The 22568-nt window shown below is 35.8% G+C and overlaps 1 protein-coding gene across 1 annotated transcript in view; it reads left to right on the top strand.

Moving 5' to 3' along the window:
- The window catches only part of Plap (phospholipase A2 activator protein), a 162593-nt gene that overhangs the window by 86245 nt on the left and 53780 nt on the right, over positions 1-22568 (top strand). Inside the window, exons 6-7 of the mRNA XM_090410020.1 lie at positions 6539-6696; positions 13654-13870. Coding sequence (XP_090266146.1) covers positions 6539-6696; positions 13654-13870 — 375 coding nt within the window. The remainder of the gene's footprint in view (positions 1-6538; positions 6697-13653; positions 13871-22568) is intronic.

Here is a 22568-nt window from a genome sequence, read left to right as displayed (position 1 = left end):
CAGTAGTAGATGATATTCGACCAGAAATGCTGAAGTATGGTGGTATAAGAGTCTTACAGTAGCTGCACTGCATAGTTCAGAAAGCCTGGACAGAGGGACGAATTCCTGATGATTGGAGTAGAGCTCTCATAGTACCCATATATAAAAAGGGAAATAAAACTGAATGTGAGAATTATAGAGGTATTTCCCTACTGAGTGTTCCTGACAAGATCTATGCAAGTATACTTGAGAAACGGTTGAGAAGGATTGTGGAAGAGAAGCTTGGTGAAGAACAAGCTGGATTCAGGCCAAATAGAGGCTGTCAGGATCAGATTTTCACTTTACGACAAATAGTCGAGAAAGCATGGGAATATAACAGAGATCTGTATTTAAGTTTTGTCGATTTGGAAAAGGCGTATGACAAGGTGCCAAGAGAGAAGCTATTCAATACGCTACAGTTATATGGTGTCGATGGGGCATTATGTCAAGCAATACATAGTCTTTATTTGAGTAGTAAGTCAGCAATTAGAATTGAAGGAAGTACAGGAAGATGGTTTAATGTTAAATCTGGTGTGAGACAAGGATGTACATTATCCCCTCTGTTATTCATTATCTATATGGATCACATTATAAAGGAAAGTGGTATTAAACATGATATCAAAATTGGAGATGTTAATGTCAGCTCTTTGCTTTATGCGGATGATGTTATACTTCTAAATAAATCCGCTACAAGTCTGCAAGATTTTCTGACTAAATTGAATAGCTGTTGTAATAGATATGGCATGAAGGTCAGCAATAAAAAGACAAAGACAATGAAAATAAGCAGAATCATTGAAAATGTCAACTGTGTTGTGAATGGAGAACCTGTGGAACAAGTGAAACATTTCAGCTACTTAGGCACGATTTTTACTGAAGATGGTAAATTAAATATAGAAATAGACAACAGAATCAGCAAAGCTGATATGGTAGGAAGTCAATTGAATAAATTCATATGGAATAAGAGAGAAATTAGTCAGAACACTAAATTAGCTGTATACAAGATGGTGTTCAAACCAGTTTTAACTTATGGATCTGAGAGCTGGGTCAGAAGTAAAACACTTGACCAAAGACTAGAGACTGCAGATATGAGAGTCCTGAGAAAGATTAGAGGCGTGAAGAAATGGGATCAATGGCAATATTATATTAAAAATGAGGATATTAGGAAATAACTTGACATTGTCAACATCCAAGAATGCATTAGCAGAGCTAATCTCAGATGGTATGGTCACTTAAACAGAATGGGCGAAGAAAGATTAGCAAAACAAGTGTTCTCTGCCATGTTGGCAGGAAAACGACCCAGAGGAAGACCAAGATATAGGTGGATTGATACGGTACAAAGTGCCTTAGATGATAGAAATATAAGATCTGATAATGTTGAAGCCTTGACAAGTAACAGACTGATTTGGAGGAAAATTGTAGATAGGAAGTTAGTAATGATGATTTTTTTCATGTAGTACTATCATATCCTGTACACCCCCTTGAGGGTACATGGCAGGAATTTGATGATGATGTATTAAACACATGGTATGATGGTATTATTTTCTTTATTTTTGATTTTGTTCATTACATTTAATTACCAGTTAAAGGTTCACTAGTAATTTTCCATATTGCATTGATTTTTCATTCTCTTTAATGCGACATTCAAAACGGATTTGTTTAGTATATTGAGTCAAAGTAATAGAAAGATCTTTGATTGGATAGAGGTAAGTTGTACATGTTATATGGCATCTGTGATTTCTCTCTTTATTTAGTTTATTGTTGTAGATGCCATGTTTGTCAGTGTCTGTGCTAACACATCTGAAGTATAAATTCCCACAGTTGTTAAAAGGGCATTAATGTTTTTCATTGGTGAATCAGTTCTAAACTGTAGTATGATAATTGTACTGTTATTGTACCTGTTGTACTATTATGGTTCGTATGAAATAAATTTAATTACTCTGTTTGCAGTTGTTTCTTGAACAGTTCTTTGCTTTTTCATATGTTAAATAGTTATAAGGAGCACTAGCATTTCTTCCAATGCTATTGTGAACTTGTTATAGTGACCTTCAGAAATATTTTTCTTCTACACCAGGCATCAACTTATTCTCCAGTTTCTTGAATTATATATCTTCAGAAGAATACTTTCGTTGATTATACATTAAACGTCATTTCATATTGTATTGTTTATATACTTCAGACATTGTGCACCTCTCTAAGACAGAGGCAGAACACATCAAAACATCTGGTTATGTTATAGTTTTGACTATTAGGTAGTTTTTTTTTTTATGCCCTTGATGATGCCTTTTTTTGACAATTCATTGTTAAAGAAAGGCATCATCAAAGTAAAAAAACACAAATAACTATTTATTTCTTCTTTAACGTGGCAACATTCCACCAGTTAATATCTATTGTACCAGAGGGAACTATCTAGTTGTAAAACACCATATGCAAGAATTGAGATGTATTGTCAGAGAAAAGGCCAATTCTCTGGGGTACAGTTAATGGGAGATACTTCAATAGGAGTGATGTTAGCTTGGTCCACCTTTGCTACGAGTTTCCCGGTGTTGTACTACCTTACCCCAGTCCTGAAGATATTTTCAGGTGGAAACTTTGTTTGCTCACACTTGGATAAAGGGTTAAACTAAATTTATTATAGTCTAACCAAGTGAAAAATAAACTTTCAACATCTTTCTCTAAATCCAGAGTAATTTAATAAAAAGGTGGCAAACCTTTTGGCAACTCCTGTAGGTAAAGATGACCTTGCCGTTGCTTCTGCCTTGTACCTCCACTTCTGGGCCTGGCTCCTGAAGAGATCTCAATAAAGGTCGAAACTAGTCTAGGTAGTGGCCCTTCCCTTAATGCATAACGTTATATATATCTGCAAGGAGATGTGCTTTGCATTATGGGCGATACTAAGATAGGAGTGATGTTAGCTTGGTCCACCTTTGCTGCGAGTTGCCCGGTGTTGTACCACCTTACCCCAGTCCTGAAGATACTTTCAGGTGCAAACTTTGTTTGCTCACACTTGGATAAAGGATTAAACTAAATTTATTATGGTTCATCACTGTACATGCACTAACATCATAAATACCCAGCTAAACTACCAAGAGCACAATTAGCAGGACACTGAGATGCACCCTTCTCCCCTGGCTGCCTGTCCTATCCAACATTGCCAAATATATGGAGAAGACAAGCCTCGATTAAAAAATTTAATAAAGTAATGAGCAACCTGCTCCTGCCCTTGCACCAGACTCTCAAAAATCCACCTAGTCTTTGCTTAAAATCAAGAAACCCTTTCTGGTGTATGGACGAACTATCTTTCTGCTGCCTTACCATTAACATCTGACACGTGGAGAGAACACTGGTCCAACAATCTCTCAACAAATGGCTTCCTAGTTGAAGATCCCCCGTGCTCCGCAGTCTGATTTTGCTCTTTCTAGGAAGATTTGGTCATCTGTCAACAGGATCAGAATTACCAGGGCAGATGTGGCTATCCTACTCTACACAAATGAAAACTGTCAGACCACCCTTATTGCGACTATTCTCCCGTAGCCTAGATGATCACTCATCCCTCATAGCCCAGATGATCACTCATATTGTGAATGATTGCCCAAAGTGCCAATTTCATGGTAACCTCCAAGACATCCATGAGGTGACTGATGAGGCCCTGGATTGGCTTTCTGGACTAGACAGGGGAATAGCTGCATTATATTCTTTTTGCTATAAGAATAAATAAGTGCACTAGCTGGTAGAAAAGTTTCATTCCTATATAATACCACCACTTTGCTTATTGGATGCTTGCGGTGACCAAAAACCATGTTTGACTTTAGTCACAAAGTTTCAGTTTATTTTTCCTTTTTTTTTTTTTTTTTTTTTTTTTTTTCTTCCCAACATGCAATATGAGTGAGATTTTTACTTTTGTCACATATGGAGTGACTGAACATTTCTTCCTTTCAAGGGATGCAGCTGTGAAACAGTTATGAAAACAATGTACTGTTTTATTTCAGATTATCTGTTTTGCCATGTACATCTGGGAGGAGTTGATAATGATATGTGGGGAGACACTGATGAGTATGAATAGAAAATCCATTACTCCATGTCACTCTCAATTTTGACTTAAGCAATAACCAGGAAAAGGCAAGTAAACAGAAACAGCTTACATCCAGAAAAATGCAAACCTTTCAAATTCACTTGGCTGGATTGGTTGATCAAGTTTTTTTTTTTAGTTTGTACACACACGTTATTATTTACTTTAACTTCAACAATGTTGATTTCCATATACAATCTACAAAACCTAACATACTCAAATTTCATCTTTAAGTATTTACTCATCTCAGTTTTCCTACACATGCTTTGACTTTTGTTTTTTGTTTCAAAAATGACATGTCATTTTTGTCAAATATATCGTGACATACCATGTCAGATATACACATGATGTACTGCGACAGAGATTTTCTGACTTATATAACCTGTTTTTGATCTTCTTTAGCTAAAAATCTTTCTCGTTCGGCTTTTCTTTCTGTTGCTATCCTTATACCACCAAATCATTCTGAACTTTTGATTTCCTTTCTTTAAATCTTAATTTTTCTCCATTTCATCTTTGCTAATAGTGAAATCTTCTTCAAAGATTTTAATGTTTGCATTCCAACTATTTTTCCTACAACCCCCTACATAGAGGACTGAAGCTGAAACTCAGAAACTACTAGAAACTCAGCACCGATATGCTTCCTATAGTTTTTCAAAAAGACATCAGAAAAATACTAGACTACTTGGTCACTAAAACGTTTTCTGATCCCAATGGCATCTCCAATTATATTCTGAGGTAATTCAGAATTTACATCTGTCCTTTGTCAATCTTCTCTACTCAGCTGGCACTTATCCCAATGCATGGAAGCAAGCATATGTTGTCTGTTTCAAAAAAAGGAGAGATAAAAAGTCTGCTGACCAACTGCCATCACTTCATTCCCCTCTAAAATAATAAAGTTATCACTCAATATCTCCACTACCTAGAGGCTTACCAGTTAATTAGTAATAACCACCAGTATGGATTTTGCCAATTTAGATCTGTAGCTGACCGCATGACAGCTACAGCACATATATTTTCCAAACCGTTCCTTGGCATGTCTCCACTAGTGAGTGATAAAAGCTGAGGAGACATGCCAAGGAATGGTTTGGAAAATATATGCGCTGTCACTGTTGACATTTCCAGGGCTTCAGCTATATTTCTCTGGTTATTACTGCATGGCATGGTGGATGGCGCCCTCTCTTCAAGCTTTGTCACCAGTGCAGGAGTACCTCAGAGCTGTGGTCTATCACCTACCCTCTCTTTCATATACATAAACAACCTACCCTGTCACTATTAATCCTGTCCACAGTATCACTGACAATAGTATACTTCATTCATCCTACACTTTCAACAAACCATGTACTCAGACTACCCATGCGTCATCTGTAAAGCTCTTCAACCAGGTGAAGAGCTTTACAAATTATACAAAATCCTACTTGCTACACACACACACACACACACACACACACACACACACACACACACACACACACACACACACACACACACAAAGTACTTACTCATGACCTCCCTTCCCATTTTTAATGATATGACCATAAGTCAACAGGAGTTCCACAAAGTGATTATTGGCACTTTCTCATTGTTTGGAGAACATTTCCTTTGTATGAAAACCATTTCAGTAAGGATAAATCATTGTGGTGTTACCATTACAATGAACGAAGAGATAAAGGTGCATGAGAAGGAGGTTCTAGAGCTGTTGCATAACCTGAATAAGAATTTAGCAATAGCAACAGATGGATATCAGTATGTATGTGGAAGTAATGTTCAGCTAAACTGGTTAGGCTCTTGATATGGTTCTGTAATCTGTCCTAGGCTCATTAAAAATTCCATAGTAATGGAAAGAATGCATCATCACCCTGTTGGAGTGATAGTGAAGATTTTAGAGAAGTTGTAAGAATCCTGCATACAGAAATAGGTTGATAGGCAAGCCATACTCTGCAAGGAACATCATAGGTTTACTAAAGAGAGATCATGTCTTAGCAGTTTGCTCATATTAATATTACAGCTGAGTTGAATAAAGAGAATGGATGTACTGTGATACTGTCAGACTTTGCTAAGGCATTTATCAGGATGAAAACTGCATAAATTGGAGGATATGAGATTAGAATATAAACTGTTGACTTGGATAAGCAGGTGGCTGGTGGACAGAAAGTGGCATATATATTGGGTTTTGAACCTTGCATATTTAAGTGATCACTGTTGTGCCCCAGGAATTTGTCCTTAACCCATTCTTGTTCAATCTATACTGAATATCAGTTGATGAAAGTTTTCATTATATGGAAGGTGGGGAGATCCATGAAAGTTGTTTGTACATGGTTAATAATTTGCCTATGGAAGTGGTGAATGCATGTAGTGTGAATGAGTTTAAGAGAAGCTATGACAGCTGGTATGAGTTCTTGACTCCATGGAAGTTTTAATAATAACAATAATAATTAAATTATTATGTTTATATAGGTAAGCGTGATGGACAAAATAAACTCATAAGAGATGGAAATCAAGTTTCAGTTCATCAGTGGAGTGTGGCAGACAAGCGGTGGATCAAGATTGGAGATGTGGTGGGGGCAAGTGGAAGCACTCAGGAAACTTCAGGAAAAACACTGTTTGAAGGAGAGGTATGGCTTTTTTTTTTCATCCAGATATTCATTCTTGTTTAAGAATCTATCATTTCTCTCTTGCTAATTCACTAACTTCTTTTATCAGTATATTATTTTATTATTAGATCCTCTTGGAATTCCAGGGAAGTGGTGAGAAAAAATACTCCATTCTTACTTTGCATTTAAGAAAACCACGTTTTTCTCTGTCCTTTTTTCACTGTCATGCTACAAATCTTTGCTCATAAGTGCACTCAAGGAAGGTGGTTGTCGTTCTCAAGCTTTTGCCCAAAAATTATGTAAACATATGCCTGTTTGTGTTTTATATACATCCAGTGACCAGAATATTACGTCCTTTTCTAAATAGAACCAACCAGTAGCATATGATTAATAATGCACGTATCAGGTATCAATAGGCAGTAGATTTTATGTTTAGTCAGGCAGTAGATTGTCCCTTTCAGGTTTGTGTGATGTGCACAAAATTTGACCTGAGTTTCCAGTGGAGAAATGATAGTGGGAGCTAGATGTCCATTAGCAACGGAATCCCAGGAATGGTGTGATAAACATCAGGTTTATGTTAGTCATTTGGCTGGAAACATCTAAACAATGTGAAAGTCAGGTGAAGTATCATACTCTAGTAGATATACTATAGATGATCAAATGATTGTGAGTGAGTGTTTCTTAATATGCCATGAATAGGATCCTGTCCTGAATAAGGTATAACAACAAATGATCATGTAGGGTGCCATGCCTCTCCAATAAAAACATCTACTAGGAGGATAGAATTGATTACACCAAAAATCAGAGGAGGGTTGAATAGAGTTTGAGTCTTGGTTCTGCTTATTACATCCCTTCCACTGCTGTCCTTTAGAATAGCTTTTTCTTTATGTTTAATCTTTAAAGGTACCTGCGATATGACTATAAACAATAAATTACACAATAACCACAGTAATTAACTTTAATGAAATGAAAGTACAGATATTTCGTACTGAAAATAACAGTATACATCATCAGTGCATAGAAACAATTAGTTTTCATTGTTTACAATTAATTCCCGTTTTCTTGATCTGCTTGAACAAGCAGATCAAGAAAACGGGAATACAAGGTACATACAGCATTCAATGTTTTACCAATTAAAAACTGTTGCTACATCCTAGAAATTAATATTAATAAATAATATTAAAAACTTTTTGATGGTTACATAAAATAAGAATCTCCCAAACTTTTGGGAGAGCAACAATCATTCCAATTCAGATTTGGCTGATGTAAAAGGACTTCGCAACTTTCATTGAAAAGCTGTCATTTTTAAACCTGCTTCTATGGAGAAGACGAGCTTCCTCCCACTGGATGATGTACTGTTATTTTCAGTATGAAATATCTGTACTTTCATTTCATTAAAGTTAATTACTGTAGTTATCATGTAATTTATTGTTTACTTTTCCTTCATGGATTTCCAGGAGTACAATCTACAGGTCTTTAAATCCAATATTAACAAGTTTCTTTTTTCTCCTTGCCTTTCTGTGCCCATTAACAGCACTGATGTACTGTGGATGAAAATGGTCACTAGCCAGACCTAAACTGACCTTTATTGAGATCAAGTATAATTTGTTTCAATAAAGAGAGATAAATATTGCCTGTGTGATATGCCAGTGTTAGAAATTTATTATTAAAGAAAAAATTTACCCTTTCCTGATGCTTCTGTTCCCATAATGTGAGGGGGTTGGAGAAGTGGGTTAGGGAGATAGTGTAAAGGTAGCCTCAAACTTCATGCATCTTAGGCTCACCCATTGCATGTATGGAACTGGTCAGCATAGATAGAATAGATGAGACAAGGGTAATGGTGAGCAGACAGGAGCAGGTGTGAAGAAGTCACAGATGAAAGATAGTATGGGTAAAATTGGTTATAGACGAAGAAATGAATTGCTATGCTTATATACGAATGCCAGGAGTATCACAAATAAGGGAGATGAAATTGTTGTATTGTTTGAGTTTATTTGCTCAGAAATAGTTGAGTGAGTGGAACATGGTTAGAGGAGAATGATATTCTCACAGGAATAGATATTGAAGGATATGATGTTTTTCATGAAGATAGGAAGGGTAAGAAAAGAGGGGGAGAGTACCTCTGATGATATCAGGGGAATTACATCTGCACAGGTTAAGATATGAGGGGGAAATAGTGACAGAAGTTTTGAAGCAGTGCGGTGGAGGTTGGTAGGAGGAGATATTTAGTTGAGCATTGCTATAGGCTTGGGAATGTGTGGAGAGAGAGAAATGTATAGGCAACTTAGCTTAGTAAGCAAGAAAAAGTGATCATTATGGGTGATTTTAATTATGGCAATATTGACTGGATTGAGGAGAATGCATCAGGAAATAAGGGAATTGAATTTCTTGAGTTCTTAAAGGATAACTATCTAAGGCAATATATAATGGAAAAGAAATGAGGGTTGAGATTTTTAAATCTGATATCATCAGATGACATGTGAATGGAGTGTGTAATCTTTCTCCAGTTGACAAGAGTGATCTTGGTGTTAACCAGTCATATGAGGAAGGAAGGAATATATGTGGAATTATAGGGCCGGTGATAATGGAAAACTTAAGAGACAGCTGAGAGCTATATCATGGAAAGAGGAGTTGAGTGGAAAGGAGACAGATGCTGCTTGGGCATTGATCAAGCTTTCTGACAGCAGCAGTGTTTGAGTGTATTCCAAAGGTGAAAAGGCTAAGGTGTAAGTATGATTGATGGAAGAAGGTACTATAGAAGCCATGCAAAATGAATGTTGATGTTAATCAGTTGCATAACAAGTACAGACAGCAGGCCAGGAAAGTGACTTTTGTTGGTCAAGAGTGTAAAGTGCACTATGAGTAGAAATTAGCCATTGAAGCCACCAGGAAAAAAATCCTAGTGGGTTTCTTTTGATATGTGGCAAGTAGAAGAAAGAATGACTGTTGGAAGACTACATTGATGACAATGGTGTGTGTCATATCTGATCCACACATGAAAGGCCACAAGACCTATAGCATGTTAGTGTCATGTGGGTAAGAGGAATAGGAGGAATCTGTTCACATTTTGCTTGAACAGCTTATCTGATATAGATAAGATATATATAAATAATTAGTATTTATAATACTAATTAATGTCAAAAGTCACTTGTGTGAAATTGTTTATTTTATTTGTAAAATTTTTCTGTTTCATAGCCATTTTCAGTACATCACAGGAAGATAATCACAAAGAGATAGCAGCATTTAAATTGTAGAGGAAGAACTGATGGTGATGAGTAAGAGGTATATGAGGAATTAAGTGCACCCTTGAAACAGGATTTTCAGGAGGATCTCAGTAGACTGAGTGTGCAAGTGAGTGGAGCTGTCAGTTTAATGTTGCATTAGTGTAAGGTCTTGAAATTTGGTAGACCAGATTTGAATGCAGAGTACAATTAATGGAGAAATTTTGAAGGATAGAAAAGAGATGAGAAATCTGGGAGTTGATGGTGGACAGAGACTTGAAGTTTAGGGATTACATTGTTAAACTGTAAGAACATCATGATGTGGAGGAACCTTAACATGCAGAAGCAAAGAGGTAGTGGTTCCCTTGTATAAAGCTTTAATCAGGCTGCATATGGACTACTGTGCACAGATTTATGGTTGCCTGGTTTTCAAGGGGATGAGAATATATTAGGGAGGGTTTAGAAGAGGGTTCATTAAGTTTTTTTTTTATGTTGCTCTGACACACACAAAGATATTTGCAAACCTATAGTACATATATGGAAAGAGACAAAATGTGGAACTTTTTCAAGCCACTACAGGCCTCCAGTAAGCGGGGCAGTTGTCTCACACTTGGCGATGAAATTCATCTACCCATCTATTGATCCTGACGTAGGGATGAATCACAAACATTCATCCCTATGGCAGGATTCAAACCCACAGCCTGTTGATTAAGAGCTCGTATACTAACCACTCAGCTAACCAGGCTGGCAAAGGTTGATTTCAGGTCTGTGGAATATGAGAATGGATTAAGAGAATACAACTTGATGAATGAATAAAAGGAGAGGGATATGATTGAAATGCATAGTTTGTGAGAGGGTTGTTACCAGATTATTGTGGAGGAGATTTTTCATAGATTAGAAGAAGACAAAGGGCCATTCCCTTGGAAACTGTATAAGGAGGAGGAGGAGGAGAGATTGAGCAAGGTGGTGAGGAGAAGGTGCTTTTCATTGAGAGTGGTTGGTGAGTGTGATGCATTGCCTGAAAGTGTGGTGATGGCAGAAACTGTGAATTGATTTAAGGCATAGTTTAATGCCTTTTTTTTTTCCCTTAAGATTTTTTTTTTATATATATCAGCCTCAAAGACGAGAGGTATCAAGACCTATGGCATAGCAGTGCTATGTGTGAATAAGTGGTTAGATGGAAGAGAAGAATTTGTTGATGTGGGTTTTTTTTGAGGATTGTAGTTATTGGGAAAGACTATTTCAAAGAGCACACGATGAGAAATTGGTTCGTTGAATTTGGAGTTGAACTGCATATCAGTGTTGACTGGAAGCTCCTCGTTCATATATGAGCGCAGAAAAGTGGACGGATTGTAGTGACCAGTTCAGAGGAATAGTCCTTATGATGAAAATACCTGTAGAAAAAACAATGCAGCAACAGAACATCTATAGGAAAGTGACTGGAGGGAGGCTGTGAAGGAGGGTTTATCAGTTAATCAATTGCTTGCTTCTATATACAGTCAAGCATTCTGAGGAAAGTTTAATGTGCACCCCCCCCCCCAACGTGGGAACAGCATTTTAAGGTTGGACAGATTTGAGCTTTATAAAGTGTCAGGAGCTGAGCATGATGAAAGTACCGTTTGGTACAGAAAAGAATACCTAGTTTTTTGGAGCTGAAGAAGCATAATAAAGTGAGTTACACATCTTACACATGTAACAAAAATTATATAGAATTTATTCAAAAACTCCAATATATTTCATCCAATGCTACATGGACATCATTAGGGAGATTGACTGTTAACTTTAACTACATTCAAAAGATGAATCAAAATAATGACTCATAAATCATGCATATATTAGCTCATGTTTTGATTGCAGCTGAAGTATATGATATTACACTAATAGAGTTGAAAAGAACAATGTAGCAAGTTGCAGAGATAATTTAAAATAATTATTAATAAAAAAATAAAAAAAAAACCTTGTGAAGAATTAATTGCAATCACTTCCCAAAACTTGGATATTGGCATACAGTCTGATTCATTTGTATATTTTTGTTAATATGTAAGCCGTGAAACTTTAATATGTCTAGTGCACATACTCCATTAAAGCTATTAATTGATGTGTTCATGCCAGGATATATTGGATGTGAAAGCTAACCCAAGGAGGGAAAGGTCAGAATGGTCTTTTTTTCTTTATAAAAATTAGATTGGGTTGCATTTTGATGGCATTAAAATTCACCAGAATGATAAATGCATGTAAACACAAGAAAGATATTTAATTAACCAAATATTTCGGTCTGGACCGAAATATTTGGTTAATTAAATATCTTTCTTGTGTTTACGTGCATTTATCATTCAGTCTTATCTCACAAGTATCCTTAAAACAGCAAAATTCACCAGGTTATCCTTACCTCACACGAGAATGATAAGATCAGTGTTTAGGAGATATTGGTTAAAGATGATTTAAGCATGAGTTACCTGAGCACTACAAAGTTTTAAAAATGAAAAAGGGGAGTGGAGAGTACGTTCATCAACAAAGCTGTGAATAGGATTTGATGTCAGGGAGAGAAAGTCACTAATATATAGAAGGAAGAGCATAGGTGACAGTACTGAGCCCTGGGATACACCAGAATTGAGAAATTGGATGAAAGAAAACCATTTACCATAACCTATGGTGAACGGTCAGAGAGGAAGCTGAAGACAAGCTTAGTGCATTTAGCCCTTACAAAGTCTGCTTTAGATTTGATTTATTTGGATAAATCCAAATTTATTAACTGTCTAGATATGTTTAATAGCAGCAATCTCTGAATGTATTCTAGAGGTTAAGAATTCAGTAATGTAGGTGTAAATAGATGAAAGTAACCAGTCATTTTGGAGGAATAATGAGGTGGTGGTAATCAATTAGATGATGAGAATAAAGAGCAGGATGTCTGCTATCAAGATTCTTTGACCACCACTTTAATGAGACCGAGAACTTAAGGAACCTCTTTGTGTTTGGCTGCCATAATTTGAAAGGCAGTATGTTTTGAACTATAGGGTGGCCCATATGTCATGAATGGGTTTAAACATTTAATAACTTTTTTATTTATTTTATTTTTTCGTTATAATGAAATATAGAACCTGGATATATATTTTTTTTATTAGTTATGAAAAACCACTTCTTTTAAATCCCTTCATGACTTATAGTGAAACAGAAATGATAAAAGATAGTTGTAAAAGTTGATTATTCACATGTGCCAACAGAAATGAAAGAACTTTACTGATAAATGAATTATACTGGACTTTTGAATAATGTTATGTTACACTAGCATCACATTACTTAGGCCCTGTACTTTGTTATCAGTTTACTTAAAAGTGGAATCCGACATGGAGAGCTGCATTTAAGACATTAAACATCAGTAATAGGTAAACAGCTTTAAATGCAAACTTGGGAATCCATTTTAGCTATCATGGATCACAGAAGTCACAAATATTATACAGTCAGCTTTCACAGTTGCAAGCACTATTATAGTGAAACTCAGTAACTGTAAAAACTTAAAAATTTTCTCAAACTTTAAAGTCATATATCAAACCTCAGATTGTTCCTTTGATCCTTGAAGTCATTGTGATAAGAATTGATATAGCAGTATATTTTACTCATGATGATAGTACAGTATATATATATATATGTATATATATATATATATATGAACAAGTGTTTAAATTTAATTTATATAATGTGTATTGGAACATTTTTAATTTATGTGCACTTTAATATATATAGCATTTTATTTTTTTAGGAATATGACTATGTTTTCAATGTAGATATTGAAGATGGCAAGACATTAAAGTTACCTTACAATAATTCAGAAGATCCCTGGTTGGCTGCACAAAAGTTTATTTATAAGCATAATCTCAGCCAGTTGTTCTTAGACCAAGTAGCAAATTTCATTATTATCAACAGTAAAAATACAGTGCCAAAGCAGACTCCTGGAATAGTATCTGATCCTTTTACAGGTAATGTTTTTCAAGAGATTATCACATAGTAAAAGTAATAATCTCTTGAAAAAATAATACTCTCTCAATATAATATTATTTGTAATATTTTTAAAAAAACCAAGATCTTAATATCTATTAAGTATCTATTGCATTTCTGCTCAGAACACGAACTAGTCATTATTGATACCATGTTTCAACACAAATGATCATAAATTCACATGAAAGGAAAACAACACAAGAAAAGGAACAGCTTTATAGATACCATGTCATTGTTGATAATGATATCTTAATTTTACCTTTATTTTAATTTTGAAAAAAGCAGAAGGAGGCCTCTCTCTCTTAGCATATACTGTAAGTCCAACATACAGGTTGTTACCCACATTTTTCTTCATTGCACCATAAATCGCAAAAATTAGCTATTATGCATATGCGGGGGGGGGGTCTCTCTATTTACAGGAGATGAAGAAACACTAAAAGAAGAATTACATTCTCTTCTCCAACTATTGGTGAGCAATGGATATTCTAAGAAAATGGTACAAAGAATACTATTCTCTACTCCTGTCCACAACATATCCCTGACATTCACTATAGAGCCTTGATTTCCATTGGCAAACTTTCTCTCAAAATCGCCAATCTTATGACATAAGAGTGGCTTTCATCTTTCAAGCCCGTTGTGACTATACGAGCTCTAATACGTTCACCTAAGGATCACAACCCTTTCAACGAACATCCTGGAGCTTACAATATTTCATGTTCTTGTGGCCTTGCTTACATAGGGCAAACATCTGCAAGTTTGGAAACTAGACAAAAAGAACTTATTGGAGATGTTAATAACATCAGAGAAGACAGCTCAGACCTAGCTTTCCATTTCTTCCACACTCATCACAATATTGAATGGGACAAGAGCTCCATGCCTTACATAAACGGCAATTTCAGTGGCCTCAACATCACAAAGGTTATGATGGTTATTCACTCACAAGGCACACTCAACAGAAACCATGGAATGATTTTATGTGATATTTGGAAGTCACTCATTAGATCTTTCCACATGTCAGACTTTAACTTTTCTGCAAACTATCGTGCATGCCTACTGACCCATGCCAGCTTCTATGCACTACGTGTTTGGTTTTTTTTTTGACTTTTGTATAACAGTTCCTACATGTTCATGTATAGAATGGTTCATGTTTACTGCTTATTGTATTATTTTGTTCTTCCTAATCCAGAAGAAGCCACTAGCATATGTGGCAAAACTAGTCGGTTTAACTATCTATATTCACAACCTATTAAATCCAGTGTTAGTTATCATTTGTCACAGTGATATGTTAAGTTCAGGTTGTGAATAGACAATGGAATTTGAAATAGGAAGTGAATAACATTTAATTTTGAGCAAGATAAAAATTGATATGTTAAAAAGAAGTACAGAAGTTGTAAAAAGATAAGTTATGTAGCTTTTAGGGGAACTGTAGACTCAAATAAACAAAACAAAATAAACAAAACTTATTTGGGGTAAAAGCCTTACAGACCTGATGACAGGTCTTGTATGATAAAGAGATGAAATTATTATATGTGATGTCTGTAATGACATGTGCAGGTTTTTCTATATATAACAGTCTGTAAATAGCTCTCTTTGGGTAACAGTTTAGAATGAATTGATGGTCAATGTCCTCTTCTAGGATACATATAACTTTTTTTTTTTAAGCTGGTAAAAATGCCAACTTTTTGCCGGGTATGGTAAAGTGAGCTGACACGAAGATGCCATCTGAGTGGACTTTCTCTAAACATTCAGTGTTACACTGCTACCATCTTATTGGCAAGCATGTCTAAAAAAGGAGAGTTTGCTATTTTGATGATGAATGTAGACCATTTATAAAAATTAAAAGAAGTGTCATCTTTGTTTTTGAAAAATGCCTGTTATCTGTTCAACGTTTATAGAGCTTCAGGACAAGGTTTTTAAAAGAGTTAGATGGTGGTGGAGGTGGGCTGTAATTTTTTTTGAAATATACATAAGATGATGTAAATGTAAAGATGCTGTGCTTAATTTATTAAATCTTTAAGCTATTTTAATTCACATAAAAATAACTTCAAGGTTTAATATTAAAATTAGACCGACTGAAATTTAAAATTTGATAAAAACTCGGTTAATGAGAGAACTATGATTAGACTCCATTAAAAGCTATAATTTATTACACATCCACTTCAGTGCTTGTCATGGAAAGTCAAAGTAATTGTTTCAAGTGCACAGTGATTCATACAGTTCCTGTTTTGACTTTGTATATTTCATATCAGAAAATGCCCTCTCACATATATAAGTACCTCCAGACATTGTAATAATTTTCAATCTCAAATCTCTTATATTTGGGTATTTCTCACTAAGAAAAGTAAACCATTCTACTCCAATCTTCAGTGAAGTTCTAATAAATTCATTTGCTTTTGAAGTTCATACATTTTCATTTGATAAATGGTGTTTGTGCTTTTAATCATTCAGTATATTGCTTAACAGGTACATGTTTGGTTTGAGTTCATTAAATTGTTTATACCATAGAACAAATGCTTTAAAATCTATAGTTTCACCGAGTATTGTCATTTCATCAAAAAGCTTCTTGAAAATTTTGGAAGAGTCAAACTGCTTCTTTGTTGATTTGATTTTAACAATGGTAGCTTGTTATGAATACCAGCTATATGACTATAAAGATGATTATCTCTTTCAGAAAACCAGCAATTCCAATGTTTTCTTTAGTCGTGCCATATTTACAAAGTTATAATCAAGCAGTCGGTAACAAGGGGCATATAGCTGAAAGGTTGATATCTCTCTCTGGGGAGTCTTCCTTCACTCATTTATTCTGTATGTTATCTCCATCTCTCTCTCTATAAAGATCATTGTAATCTAAAACAGATATCACCTCAAGTTCCTTTAAGATATCACTATTTCTTTTGAAATCTAGTCTATTATATCCAGCTGTTTTGCACATGAATCTCATTTCAGAGCTTATCAGTCTTTTTCTATCTTCTTGAGTTATGATCCAGGCTTCTGAACCATATGTTAGGATAGGTCTTGCTATTGAGTTATGGATTCTTATTCTTGTTTTCTTGCTTATTAAATTTGGATTGAATATCTTATTAATAGTTTTTGTTATTCCTATATAATTGGTTATTTTATGTTGTATATCTTTCTCTCTTTCATAAGATAAGTGGTATGCCTAGATATTTGAAAAGATTAAACCTGCTCTATAATGTCATTGATGCAAAATTTGCTTCTGATTGGATCTCGGCTTTTAAATGCCATGACTTTGATTTTGGAATTGGAGAATTCCATGTTGTGTGTTTTTGTTTCATTTAATGAAAAGGTTACTTGCTGTGAATCTTCGTTACCTTCAATTAGAACCTGATCATCAGCAAATAAAATTGTATCGATGTTGATGTAATCATTTATGTGAATTCCAAGCTGGTTGTTTCTCTCCACTCTCTTATACAGGGTGTCCCAAAATTCACGCAAGAAGTAATTTTGATAAAAAACACAGGTTTTTAATTAAAAATTGTAATTTCTTATTGATTCATAAAGTATACAGTATAGGGTTATGCATGGAATAGCATATCGGGTAAATGGCCTCCACGACTTTGCTGGCACATACGCACTCTTTTGTCGAAATTTTCCATGACCGTTTTGTATAAATGTGGCTGAATTTCGTTGATACAGTGCTCAATTTCCTCCTTCAAGGCGTGGGTGGTCGTGGGCTTGTTGGCATAAACCTTGGACTTCAAAAAACCCCAAAGGAAAAAGTCCAACGCCGTTAAGTCACATGATCTGGGCGGCCAATTCTGATCACCAAAACGGGAAATTACATGACCAGGAAATGACTCATGCAGTCATTGAATTGTTTCTCGGGTTGTATGGCATGTGGCACCGTCTTGTTGAAACCACATGTCGTCCACATCCATATCTTGCAATTTAGGCACAAAAAACTGGATTATCATGTCGCGATAGCGAGCACCATTAACTGTTATTGCCTTACCAGCCGCATTTTCGAAGAAGAATGGACCGATGATGCCTCCAGACCAAAATCCGCACCAAACAGTGACATTGTGGATGCATTTTGTTTCTCAACAATCACTCGTGGATTTTCTGAACACCAAATGCGACAATTTTGTCGATTAACAAAACCATCAAGATGAACATGAGCCTCATCACTGAAGATGATTTTGTTCGAAAAATAAGCATCCACTTGTTGTTCCATAATCCATTCAACGAGCTATCTTCGCTGTGTGTGGTCAGTAGGCTTCAGTTCTTGAGTCAATTGAACTTTGTAAGCATAAAGATGCAAATCTTTCGTGAGAATACGCTGTAGAGAGCTTCTCGAAATTTCCAATTCAAGACCACGGTGCCGAATTGATGTTCCTGGACTCTCAGCAACACTCTCACGAACTGCTTCGATGTTTTCTGTTGAACGACGTTGAAGGACGGCCAGAGTGTATAAGATCACTAATTGATCCAGTTTCCTTGAATTTTTTAATTAATCTTTTCACAGTTGATGAAGTTAAATAACTATTTTGACCATATTTTGTACGAAAATTGCGAACTGTAGCTGCCAAACCTTCATTATTTTTAAAATATTGCTCAACAATGAAAATGCGTTGTTCTTTCGTGTAGCTCTCCATTTTTAATAACCTTGAACTGTCAGCTGTCACACTGTCTTTTTTTTCTTGTTGGCAACACTTTACCGCACAAATGGCGCTAAGTTTAAATCTTGCGTGAATTTTGGGACACCCTATAGTATTATTACTATAGATATTAAAGAGGAGTGAAGTGAATGTCAAACTGGTTGTTTCTCTCCACTCTCTTATAGTATTATTACTATAGATGTTAAAGAGGAGCGATGATAGACTACATCCTTGTTGGACACCTGCATGCTCTCCATGTGTGTTCTGTGATTCAGATTTTTGTGTGACTATCTTTATTTTAATTTGGTTATTGTTATATTGAAAATTACTTTAATTAACTTGTTAGGAATGTTGGCATTTTATAAAATTTCCAGTAGCTTATTATGATTGACTTTAACAAAAGCCTTTTTATAATTGAAGTAAATTTTAATCATATTTATTTAAAAAAAAAAAAAGTAAGATTGTTGGCCCATAATCATACACATTTGGTTGATATGGCTTAGGATAGAATGTTCTACTGGAGATAATGAAATAGGGAAGAAAATTTAAGTTTATTCTTCATTTGGAGGGCTGCAAAATTTCATTCCATGGGCCATTAGTTTGACAGCAAAGTTAGGTCATCCAGGCTGTGCAAACAATAAAGATATTGCCTGTGTAATGCAACTCTATGACTAGTTTGGTGGTGATGATAACAAAGAACTCAGAACCATATAGTTTAATATAGATCTCGTCTTTCTAAAACCTATATTGAAGTGAGAATAGTGGAGGAAGTGCTTAAAAAGTTTTGTTATATCTTGTGAGAACAAGAGATGAAATTGTATAAAAAATAGCTTCATATTCTACTTGTAAAATTCATAAAATACATACATAAATAGACAATAAATCCAAACTAGCTGGAATGTCAGAATAGTTTACCAATAGTTTGGAAAGTTTTCCAATAAAATGAGAAAAATTTTCAATGAAAGAATCAGTATGCTCTATGTGGTTTCTTCAAAAACTTAGCTAAGTATTTCATTAAGAAGTAAATTGGATAACTTATACCAACTTTGTAAATTTTTGGTAAATCATACAGTTTAGAAGTAAGAGGATGACAAAATTTAAGTTCGATTAAATCACCAGACTAAGAATGTTATTTTGCACTTGTTTTTTCAGTGCTTTATCTTGATGTCAGGCAATTGACAAAACAATTTTTCCATCTTTAAATCTTAATGGCATCTGTAATTGAGTGTATTTCCAGTATTTATATTCTAATCTTTTATAATTCCTTGTGATATTTCTTTCTGAAGATGAGGAACAAAGTGCATGATTACAGTGAAATGTTTTATATAAAGTTTACAGCAAGGGTGATATTTTCATTGAATTTTTAAATAAGCATAGGGGAGGGTTAACAACTGATAGTGTTTCCTCTTGCTTTGTTTGGACATGTAATGAAGTTGTGTTTGCTGTGGTTGGTCTCATAATTAGCAGAATTTGTCTGAATTGAAAATCAGAAAACAAGAACAAAAACAAAATGAGAATATAACAGGAATTTGCTTTGTTTATTTGGAACACAATGATGTGTAATTGGGCCATCCAATGACATCTGCCATGTGGAGTATTAGAAAAAATTACATAACCTTAATTCAAAAATTTAGTGCTACTGATACCTTCAAAACTTGAGGAAACAGCTATTTTATCGTACCACATCAGATGGTTCCCTGTGTTATTCCCCTCCATTTGGGGCACCTGTTCGTGGTGGAGGGGACCTCCCAGTGATGGTACTGGCCCTTTTCATTCTTCCTCTTTTTCTTTGCTTTTCTTCCCGTATTCTTTGCTCTACTTCTCCTCCTGAGTCTTTTTCACTATCCTTTTTCCAGACCACCATCACTGGGATCCAATGCCCTGCCACCATGTTTGCCGTGCGGTGTGACCCATGGACATCCGGAAAGAGGGATCCTGGTAGTCTTGCACTACTTTGACCCCTGCTTCGGCAAGACGGGTGGTCCTGGATGGCCCAGCCAGGATCAATCAGCTAGTGGGCTTGCCTGCAAGAGTCGACAGTGTTGCAGCAAGTCTCTCACCCCATGGTCCGGGGTCGGGATCCTAGACCTGCTGCAGTGCTGGTATAGTGTCCAGGGTACTGCCGTTCCACTCCTGAGCGTAATCTTTGCTTGCCGGGTAGGGGGCGTCCACATGTGACTCCGTGGTGGGTGGGGAGCTCTGGCACCGAATTAAAAATTCCTTAAATATGAATTCTTCATCCTCAAATGTTTCAGGGACCCTAACAAAGTCCCAACCAAGTACTGATAATAAAACACAACATATGGAAACAGAAGTAAGAAACAAAAGATATCGGATACTAACATAAATGTACCAACCTTTTTAATCATTCATGCAACAGGTGAAAAACCAGTTGGGAAAATGTCACCCTTCTTTATCCAAAAAGGTTTAGAAGGACTGGCAAGACCTCCCAAAACTGTTAAGAAATTGTGTTCTGGTGATATCCTCGTGGAAACAATGTGCAAACAACATTCCGAGAAACTACTGAGAGCAACAACAATGGGTTGAATACAAATTGCAGTAACACCTCACAGAACACTCAATTCCAGTAGAGGAGTGATATCAGAATGGGATCTCCTTGATGTTCCTGATGAGGAGATATGTTCAGAGCTTAAAGATCAAGGAGTGATGGGTGTGAGGCACATCCTGATACGCAGGGATGGTCGCCTGGTCTCAACCAAGAACATCATCCTTACTTTTGATACACCTAGGCCTCCGACATCTGTAAAAGCAGGATAGCTCAGCTGTCCTGTTAAAATATACATCCCTAACCCACTGAGATGCTTTAAATGTCAAAAATATGGGCATGCCCAAACTGCCTGTCGTGGTTCTACTACCTGTGCCCGGTGTGGTAGTAAAGAACATGAAAATAAATCTTGCTGTGGAAAAAAAAGCTAAATGTGTCAACTGTCAGGGAGATCATCCAGCATACTCTCGTGCATGTCAGAAATGGAAAGATGAAAAAGAGATACAAAAAATTAAAACAGAACAAAACATAGCATATCAGGATGCAAAAAGAAAGCTAGCCACCATTACACCTGTTCTCTTATGCTGAAAAAGTAACAATTAAAAAAAGTGCCAACAGCAACTCAAACATGTATATCTCTTCCACCATTTGATAATTTCACCATATCTGAACTTTATGATCACAAGCGCTTCTCTGTTGAGTGCATTAATCACAAGACCTATGGCCTTACTCCAGAGACAACTTCAAAAATGGTCCCATTCAATGAAAACTCATCTGTCAAAAAAATTATGGTGGAGACTTCGCTCAGAGATAAAAACCACCAGATACTCGCACAGAAAAAATGGATTCCTCGATACCCACTGAAAGCAAACTAAGTATAGTAACTGACCCTAACACATTTGATGTTCTGAACACTCTACCAGAAGAAGAGATGGACAGTGGCTGTCCATACTTCCCTAAAACAGTGGATAAATATAAATCTAACAAAGGTAAGCCCTCAACCTCTCGAAAACCAGACAAGTCAATAAAATCAAAACAATAGGAAAATTTTTACAATGGAACTGTTGTGGGATCTGCCAGAATATTGATGATATCAAGATGTTGCAGAAACACAAACTTTTCTGTTTCTGTCTACAGGAAACTTTCTTAAGACCCAATGAGGACCGTACTTTTAGGAATTTCGCTGTTGTACGTAAAGATAGAACTGGAGATGGTCCTGCTCATGGAAGAGTAGCTATCCTAGTGGGCAGTCATACTCCTTTCCATCAGGTCCAACTTAATACTTTTCTGGAAGCGATAGCGATTCGCTTCTCTGTGGGATTTTTTATTACAGTATGTTCAATTTATTTACCACCAAATGCTGAGTTAAATGAAATTAATCTTGATAACCTTATCTCGCAACTGTCTGAACCCATACTTTTGATGGGTGACTTTAACGGTCACAATACTCTATGGGGGTAATGCCAACATTAATAGAAGAGGTCGAATCATTGAAAAAATTCTTGATAATAATAACCTTTCCCTTCTAAATAATAAACTCAATACTTTCTTCCA

This window comes from Typopeltis vanoorti, chromosome 20, assembly GCF_054136105.1.
Source record: "Typopeltis vanoorti isolate ZY-2024b chromosome 20, IOZ_Tvanoo_1.0, whole genome shotgun sequence".
Lineage (NCBI taxonomy): Eukaryota > Metazoa > Arthropoda > Arachnida > Uropygi > Thelyphonidae > Typopeltis > Typopeltis vanoorti.
This window is presented reverse-complemented; position numbering and strand designations above follow the sequence as displayed.